The sequence below is a fragment of the Cajanus cajan genome, chromosome 3, assembly GCF_000230855.2.
Source record: "Cajanus cajan strain Asha chromosome 3, NIPB_CcT2T_4, whole genome shotgun sequence".
Taxonomy (NCBI): domain Eukaryota; kingdom Viridiplantae; phylum Streptophyta; class Magnoliopsida; order Fabales; family Fabaceae; genus Cajanus; species Cajanus cajan.
In genome coordinates this window covers 13786626-13795903 of record NC_138519.1, presented here as the reverse complement: position 1 = coordinate 13795903, position 9278 = coordinate 13786626, and the positions used below count along the sequence as shown (strand labels likewise).

The 9278-nt window shown below is 31.8% G+C and overlaps 1 protein-coding gene across 3 annotated transcripts; it reads right to left on the bottom strand.

The window, feature by feature from the left end:
* Positions 1–1284: 1284 nt before the first annotated feature.
* LOC109803597 (isochorismate synthase, chloroplastic) lies at positions 1285–8628 on the bottom strand. 3 transcript variants are annotated; one of them, XM_020365238.3, is made up of 14 exons: positions 8312–8616; positions 7792–8222; positions 5330–5447; positions 5110–5226; positions 4888–5034; positions 4705–4779; positions 4532–4600; positions 4104–4222; positions 3910–3967; positions 3317–3427; positions 3081–3165; positions 2459–2556; positions 1846–1938; positions 1285–1518 (listed from the first exon to the last, which is right to left on the bottom strand). In XM_020365238.3, the coding sequence occupies exons 1-14, from the start codon at positions 8411–8413 to the stop codon at positions 1462–1464; spliced, it is 1680 nt and encodes a 559-aa protein (XP_020220827.1). In that variant the 5' UTR covers positions 8414–8616; the 3' UTR covers positions 1285–1461. The 3 variants fall into 3 exon arrangements, 2 of the variants coding, with proteins under 2 accessions (XP_020220827.1, XP_020220826.1); XM_020365237.3 differs by having other exon boundaries at positions 7792–8618; XR_002240188.3 differs by lacking the exons at positions 1285–1518; positions 1846–1938 and adding an exon at positions 2771–2923 and having other exon boundaries at positions 7792–8628.
* Between the last annotated feature and the right edge of the window lie 650 nt (positions 8629–9278).

The following is a 9278-nucleotide window of genomic DNA, read 5'->3' as shown; positions in this document are numbered from 1 at the left end:
TGAGTGTCATGGCCATTTACAAGATTTCTAATTGAAAGTTAACTCGAATACTATTTATTGGTTATAAGCATAAAAAAAATTACTATTTATTGGTTATGAAATACTTGGAACGAACGAAGTTGAGTAGAGCTACTCCAAGACAAATCCTATTTACACCTCCTATTTTTACTAACACACCCCTTTAATGTTTTTTGTATTTCATTTTTTCAAATATACCCTCCAATTATTCTTCAGTTCCCTTTTCCCAATTCCAACGCCAACATTCTGGAGTTTTTCCCCCATAATAGCCTAATTGGGATTCGGTTGCCTCCTTATACGTGTAACTATTTTTAAAATGAAGCAACTTTATGAGAGGAGGTTATATCCTTTTAATTATAAAAATTAAAAATAAAAATTGGACAAATATATGTCTATTGATACCTTTTAATTAATCAAACAAAATGCTACATCGGTGGGTGATTTTTCAGGATTAAAGATAAATAGTTGAATTAATACACCAATTACTTGCAAACACCTTGATTTAACCCTACTAAACAAACTTCCTTGCAAACACAGTATTGGCAAAGTAGTTTCATTTTGATGATGTGACGAATTAAATTCTTACAAAATGATGCTTTTGATCTTCCTTAAGAGTAAAATCCCTAATACATAATACAGGTATTGGGGAAAAAAATTGCTAACTTGGCTTCTTAATCCATATACAAATTTATTAGTTTTATTGAATCTTCTCGAATGAACCAACGAATTAAACCATTATATAACTTATTTGTTCATTCTAATTGCTTTTGTCCAGATCTTCAGAATTGCCATAGTTATTAAGCCAAAAGATGCCACACTGACACGAGGAATTGACGATATCTAAAGGAAGGAAATAGTGAAATACCATACTGTTGCAAAACAGCAAGACCAAAAGAAGAATTAGCAATCGAATTACCAATTTAAATTTAGGAAAAATTATATTATTCTTCATACTTGAATAGAAAATTAGTTTAAACTGGATAGTACATATCTACTTGTTCATTAGAATGAAACATGATCAATTTAGGGGTTGTCCCAATGGATACAATCAAAACTTGACTACGTGAATGTGTGCAATATTTAGAGGAAGTAATTGTATGCTTTTCAAGAGTTCTCTCCAAAAACAACAAAATATTCATTATTTCCATAAAATAAGTTCAACAATAATTGTATTTAAATTTATTTTTAACATATATTAATGTCTCACATTGTTTGGTTAGTAAAAGCAATATGTCAGTTGATAAAAACAGAAGGCTGCTTTTGAGATTTGAAACAAACTATCCACTCTATGAATTTTATAATTAAGTTCAATGCAACAGTTGATATACAAAAACCATCAATCACCAATCTCTAACACATGCTATTAAAGAACTTCATCAGCGTAAATTGTCAGTCTTTAACAATGCTAAGTGCTAAACGTATCAGTTGATGCCTTGATGAAACTCATTTACAGTCTACTTTTTGTCTCTGAGGCAAGTCAAGTTTCAGCAACTTGGTGAACTACAAGACATCAACATCCATCAAGACAATGAATCTTTGTAGATTAATGGTGCACAAAAATCATGTCAACTAACTACTCATTAACAATTGAATAATGATACATGTAAAATTAAAATTGTATAACAATTTGTACAAGATCACTCCTTGTGTCTATATCTTTCAATTATTAATAAATGAAGTGATAAAAAAGATAGACACAAAAAGTGATGTTATATAAGTTGTTGCACAAGTATATACTCTTAACAATTCTTCTGTAGAATGCATGAGCTCTAAACCAAAAGGTCACACATGGATTTACACCCACACTGAGATGCATTCCAAACACACCTGAGATGTCTTTAGTTCTAGCTCATCCCACTCCAGGTAAGGATTGCTCCCTTCCACTATCCCTGTCCCAGCATAAATAAATGCACCCAGATCCTATAAACAAAACATGACAATGTTAAGATTGATGGTAAAAACAGTATATAAACACTTGCATGTGGTCACTTTAAAAGATTCAAATGTGTCTGTTGATACTATTGATGAGATTTCTAGAATTCATCGGAATATTTCATAGGATATAGAGTTCTTTTCCATAATTTTACCATAGGATCAAAAGGGTTCAAAACTAGCATATCAATTTCAACAAAAGAGAAGAAAAAAAAAATTCTCTTCATTTGTGCAAACTGCTCCTGAATCTTAAGGGAAAGAACTTGCTCTGAAAGTGATATTCTATTGTACCCAAGATGCATACTAATATTAATACAGGGATATATAGACTAAATTAAATGTATTTTTCTGCTACATTGCTACTTAAACAATGTTACCTATCAACCCCCCTCCCCAGGTTGATTTAAATCAGATGCTAGAAACAAGAATCATATTATCAAAATCTTCAGAAAATCTCAACCTATGCAACTGTGTGTGTCATTTAAAAGACCCCGATTATAGAACTAACCTTTTCCACCAATGCTGATCTGATGCCAACAGCGAACTCACTCTCTCCTCCTCCAAACCAACCAACGGGTCCAGCATACATCCCTCGATCAAATACTTCTGCACATTGTCTTCAAAAGTAAGTAAATTTTTTTCCTAAATGAATAAGAGTCATAACTTTGTGTTGTAAACAAAATTGAAACATCAAAACAGATAGTTTAACTTTTTTTTATTACCAGTGTGTTGTAAATTGATTTAGTTTTTTACCATATCAATGTTCTAAAATGGTTAAATTACAGCAAAATCCAAAGAGTTCTCCACAATATTGTAACACCTCTCATACACGCATATCAGCCCATTTCCTTTCGAGTAATTCTCTTTTCCGTTATCATCACTCTATGCCCAAATAACATATTCCAATTCCCCTAAACTTTCAGTACTTGCAAGGACTTTTATGCCTTAATGCAAGCTATGCTCCTCAGAGTTTCTACATCCAAACAAACAATATGATTTATTACAAGTTATGTGACATCCTTTGTTTCCAAAAGAAAAATCTAAATGCAAAGGCTAAAAGTCCTTTGATGAACAACAGATAAGAAAATATTTGATTGGGTAGAAACAACAGGAATGGAAAATGGATGTACCTGTTTCTGCAATTAAAAGTTGTGCCTCTTTTGTTGGAAACCCGCAAACTGCTGGACTTGGGTGAAGAGATGATAAAATTTCAAACTAAAATAAAAAAGGAAAAGAAAAGATGAACAACCTAATTATATGGCGAGTATTTATTAAATCATTTTATTTGTAAAGAACTAGAAGTTATATCCTCAAAGAATTTCCAGTGAAACTCAAGTATTTGATACCGAAATTATATCATGTTTACCTCATCTTCTTCGCTTCTTAACCTGCCTGATAATTGAGCAAATAAATGTTGAATCCTGGGGAGTTTCCTTATCATTTTCTCTGGCTTGATTACAACCTTTTCACATACTGCCTGGTAGAAAACATGGGCAAATAAAAGGTTTATCCTCATGATAAAATGGAGATGCAAAAGTAATATGCAAAATGAAACAACATATGTGAGTGTGGCAACATACAATTCAGATTCCAATCTATATTGCTTGTTCAAATGGAGGACAACTTAGCTTCAATGTTTTAATTTGAAAAACTAATACAATTTATCAAACCTTTGTTCTATTGTGAGGTTCTTTACATTGACAACATGTCGCTGAAGATACTAACACCACATTCTAAAAGTTCATATCTTACAAGCAATAACCATTTTACTAACAGATATCTAAAAGTTCACATCTTACCAGCAAAATCTCCCTCCCGTTTCTTGATCTCATTGATCAATGAATATCAAAGGGCTAAAGGAAATATTCATTTAGAAACAAGATCAAATATGCAAAGGGAAGTATCTTCTAACAGATAAGCTATCCATTCTAATAATTAAAGTTACAAGAATAAATTTACCTCTAATTTTCTTCTTATGGTATCTCTCACTATAGTAAATTCAATGTCATCCTTTGGACTGTAAAGATATGACAGAAACTTAAACAGCAAAAATTGAGGAGCTTGATATAAATGGAAACAGTAGAAATGACAAGCATCAAGGAAGTAAGTCTAAAGAAACATATTTGATCAAAGATCTAAGTAACAAGCTATACCTGGTAAGTAAGTCAAGTTCAATTTGACGATCTAGTGTTTGTGATGCTCCTCTAGCACGGGTTCCAGCCAAAGCCTCACTAGTAATGCAGAGTGATTTTCTGTGAAATAGTTGCTCTGGCTATTCATCAAGTTCATAAAAATTAAAATGGAAACAAAGGACAAAAATGTATCATTGCTGATTCAAATCAGTAGTAAATAGTTCTTGAAAAGTTTTTCCACCTAATGACTTGTTAAGTAAACAAAATTAAGCTACAAACCTGTATGGCTGTATCTATAAATCATAGTTACTAATTAGAAAATTACTTATTTTTTTATTTGAAATTCATTCTAGTGTGCATTTGGAGGATTGTTCAGTGCAGCATCATGAAAAATCAGATAATGATATATTGGTAAGAATATATATAAAACCATCCTAGTGCACACTTACTGTGTTTCCAATGAATGTTGGTGCATTTGGTGGCTGGAGTAAAAACTGGTAAGCATTGTCACCTTCCACCTGTGATAGTTTTGATGGAGACATAAGAAAATTTGCTACTCCATATTATGAAGACAAAATGGTTAAATTTTCAGGAGACAAAAGAGAAAAGAAGAGTCCATTACCTTTAAGCAAGACAACCATGCAAGAGGATCAATATCAACAGTTGGCACTACTCTAGTGCTACGAGCTAGCACAACCTTAATTTACAAGATGGCTTAAGATAATGAGATTTCAAATGGATTCTTGAAGCACAGTTATGGTACAAAAAAAATTGACAGAAGTAATGTGCATAAGATATAGGTTACCTTGGTTAGCAAGGAATCATTTCGCTCTATCATCTGCAGAGCCCCATTAACTGCGATATCCCAATCTACTTTATTAGGAATGTTTTGGCTACTTAAAATTAATGTTGGAGGAGTTTGTTTTGGAAACTTCACAATGGAAGAAGAAACCTGCACTACAAAGATGTTGGTGCTTTGAACAAAATATTCTGCTTGATATCTTATAAAACATTTATTAGCACTCACTTTGCCAAGTGTTTCTTGGAGTGCATTGATTGCATTTTCCCATGACCAAGAAAGATCATTATCCCAAGCAACAGTAATGGTAAGCATTGATCCTCCTTCAAGCTCATTGAACTCAACCTGTCATTTATTTTGGCTTGGTATCTCTAGCTGCTGATGCTATAAATACTAAAACAAACATGGAATAGCAAATTAGTTTTTGGAAAGAAAACAACGAATGCACCTGAGGAATCATGAAGTAGAAAGAACCAAAAGCCAGCCACTCTGATGACACCTTAGCTTTTGCATTGAAACGAATAGCTCCATAAGCACGGATTAAAGGGCATCTCTCAGAAAGAAACCTTGAAAGTCAAATGTTTTTCGAAAATCAAAATCTAAAAGAAAATTATAAAAGGATTTTAAATCCTAAACATCACAGTTGATGGAATAAATTTTGTACAGTAGCACCGCAGATTAGGAAATTTTTTGAATTGTGAATCATAAATCGTACTGAATAGTAAAATACAGAATCATCGTGATAAAAAAGAAAGAAAAAAAATAGAGTGGAATATATCACATAAGTTATGCACAGTATTTAATATAATAATTTAACAAGAAAATGACCATAAGAAATTTACCTAATCTGATTTATACAAAGCTTATAAATAACAATAAAATATTATTTTGAGATGTCAAATGTGATTTTGAGTTGCTTAAAATTGAAGAGAGTTGCTTATATAAGCAACCATTTCTTATAAGTTGCATAATATTTGTGTGTGTACATGTTGGAGAAAGAATATAAGATATTGAATAGAAAGAAAGTATATTTGCGACTTAAGCAATTTTTTTTTATAGGAATTTGCAAACTGGATTGAAATAAAAATTAAATGAGTTACTTAAAATTAAGGTGACATGTATCAAGTTTCTTATGTGAAAAGCATTTGTGATGTTCTAAGAGTATGTTTGGATACAATCTTAGAAGCATTTTTTTAAATTTCTCTACTGAAACATACTTTTTATTTTTAGTAGAGAAGCTCACAAAACACTTCTAACTTGTATCCAAATAGGCTCAAGAAGATCAATAGGTTTAAGCTAAAAGGTCTAATTATTAAATATATTAGTAATAAATATATGTTAAACATAAATATTAATTATAAGTTAATATATGGTATACATTATTTTATATTTTAAGTATGTCAGTCTATTAAACCTACTAAATTTGTTTTAAAAATTTAAAGCCTAATCTTTTTGATTAAAAAGACTTTTTAAAAAAACCTAAATGTAATCCTTTTAATTATGATGGCAGGTCAAGCCTGTTTAAGGTCAAGCTACAAATCCCTGAAAAAATGTTTAGTGAATTTCCACTCCTAGTTATTGTATCGGTCCTTAAGCCAACAAAACACAAGACTTGACTATTTATTACCAATTACTTGTAGGAGCAACTTGTCCAATTTGCATTACAGTAATGTTCAAACTTCATAAATGCATAGTAATGTTCATTACAGTAATGTGCAAATCTTGTGCACCATTTATTTGTCCAATTTTTTCAACCATGTTTGGCTCATGACTAATCTCCTCCTTACTGACCAACTTTAATGAGTCTCTCCTCCCAATCATGTTTTTTCTATAAGATTTAAATCTGAAACCATGCTTAAGGAGACCGAGTTAAATATTACTGACACTAACATAACATGTTGATATTTTTACCCATTTTAATTTTAATGAATGAAAACATGGAGATAACACTTCCTCTCCCCTTTCTTTGAGATATTATTTTCTAATTAAAAGTTTGATTGTCCAAACTTCAACTACACTAATCAACAGTTCCTAATTTCAACAAATGGCTATTCACGAGGACTAAGGACTAAGGACTAAGGAGTATGAACACAGGTTCCAGAAACCCATATTATGTCATTATGATGGGATTATTTTATGGTATTTGTCTGAGGGAATATTTTATGAGGTTATCCCAACAATCCTCCCTCTCAAACAAGGGGCCTAGCCTTTCATACAGGAGAATCTATCATTATATATTACATTATATGTTATGAGTTATGAGGGTTGTTACCGCATCTAATCATTGAAGTATGTTTGTGTTATATAAGTTGTTATTTCTTGTCTTATTTTATCGATGTAAGACTTGTTTGTATCCTAACAAATTATAATAAAATACTTTTTTTAATATAAAATATATCACTTTCTTCTCCTTTTTAAACAAGTGACCTTAGGAGTGGTTAGTATATGTCATAAGAATTTCTTAAAAATGCAAAGTTAACTGGTGTCAACTGTCAACCGTCGAATACATCTCATATTTTTTTTTAACTAAATGGAACTAATCTGTCCATATACTTAGATTTATCCACGGGTTAGACATTTCCGGACAAATGATTTTTCATACCCATATTAGAAATTACAGAGGGCTCAAGCCACTTCCTATATTCCTATCTCTAATAATTACGAACAGAGAAGATATTAGAATATTATAGATAGTAATTTAAATATGATATAAAAAAATAAAAATGATCCGTTAAAAAGTGGAGAACAAAACCATTACTTTCTCCAATCCCATTTATTAATACACTCTCATACTATCTTCCAATACATTCTAATAAAAAAAAATCCATTGAATAATTTTTAAGCATGATATTATTCTACCATATCTTCAAAATGACAAATTCTTGCAAGGAGCCAAAATGCATGAATTACCTGCGTATAGATATCCAATCCCAATAGGAAAAGGCGTGTGGCTGTGAAAAGAAAACAGCAGAACCCACACCAGCAACGCTCACCAACTTCTCACCGATGCAGCAAGCACTCTGTTTCTGTTTTTCCCTACCAAAGAAGTAGCAGCGAGGAAGCAGAACGTGGTTCTGCGAATGAAGCCAATCAATGGCTTCAACCTGCTCTTCAATCGGCACCTGCACCCTCACAATCCCCGACGAGGTGCCAAACGGAGCCTCGGATTTCATCTCGGAAACCGCCATGTTGAGGCTGTACATGGCCATCGCAGGTGACGCGACAGGCTCCAAGGTTCTGGTCTCGACGGTCCCAACAGGGTGCTTCCTCGCCCGTGAATATCGGCGCTGTTCCTCTCTGCAACCGTTCATGGAGAGGTAGCACCCCTGACACACGGGTCCCTGAGCAGCAAAAACGAGACACAAACATGGCATTAGTGGTTCAACTAAAAAGGGTCGCATCGCGGTTTGTGTAGAGGAGAATGCGTTACATGGTGGTAGTGGAGGAAGCAGATGGAGTGTTGTTGGCCCCTGGAAGAGACTTTGCTGCATTTCGTTGCAGTGAGGCACTTGTGGAGCGTGGCGGTAGCCATGTGTTTATTTATTATGTGTGAGGGACATGTGAATGTGAAAGAGAAAGCGGTTGCGGTGTGGTGTGGTGTGGTGTGGAGATAGGAAATGATGATATGATATGTGGAAGTGGATGTCTTCCTATTTCTGCAGATTTCATTTGGATTTTTCTAACCTTCAAAACGTGACACGTGAAACTCTTCTTTCCCCCTTATCTCCTCAAGCCTCACTCCACCAGGGAGAAAACAACTACAGCTATAACTTCTCTAATTTCTTTTTCCTTTTTGAGAAACTGTTTATGTTTTTCCTCCTGTAATAATTAAATCAGCACTAATCATATTTATACCTACTTTTTTTTTTCTCCTCGTGTTGAGAAACTGCTTTTTTGTTTTTTTTTCCCTTCTTAGATCAGGACTAATAATATGCATTATAATCTATAATATTTATACTAATATATAAATAAAAAAAAATACTCTTTTTAATAATTACTTTAATTTTTACATATTAATTATTATATTTTTTTATTTTAAAAAATTAAAAAAATAATATTTTTATCAAAATCAAAACATTAAAATTAATTGATTAATTATAACATTAGATCAACATATATTTATTAATTAATTTTTATTTTATTTTATTTTTAATAGAGAGTATATATAAAAATAATAATATAATTTAATATACATATTTTTTAAATATTTTTATTTTTTATTTTTAAAATAATAAAAAAAATATTATTAAAAATTAATTACTCTTATAAAGATAAAATTTAAATTTAAGATTTTGAGATTTGAGTTTTCTTTAGACAAGATCAAGTACAAATGCTATGTTTATCGAGATATTTCTTAAACAATTTATAAGTTAGTTTGACTAAAATAAGCTTGTTTA

What these genes read in the sequence shown, in the direction of transcription:
- LOC109803597 (XM_020365237.3), bottom strand. Translation starts at nt 8,372, where the DNA reads ATGCAGCAAAGTCTCTTCCAGGGGCCAACAACACTCCATCTGCTTCCT. An exon ending in GAACTTGACTTACTTACCAG is followed by an intron (nt 3,968 to 4,103) that starts GTATAGCTTGTT and finishes ATATCTTTACAG; the next exon opens with TCCAAAGGATGACATTGAAT. An exon ending in CCATAAGAAGAAAATTAGAG is followed by an intron (nt 3,428 to 3,909) that starts GTAAATTTATTC and finishes GTTTTCTACCAG; the next exon opens with GCAGTATGTGAAAAGGTTGT.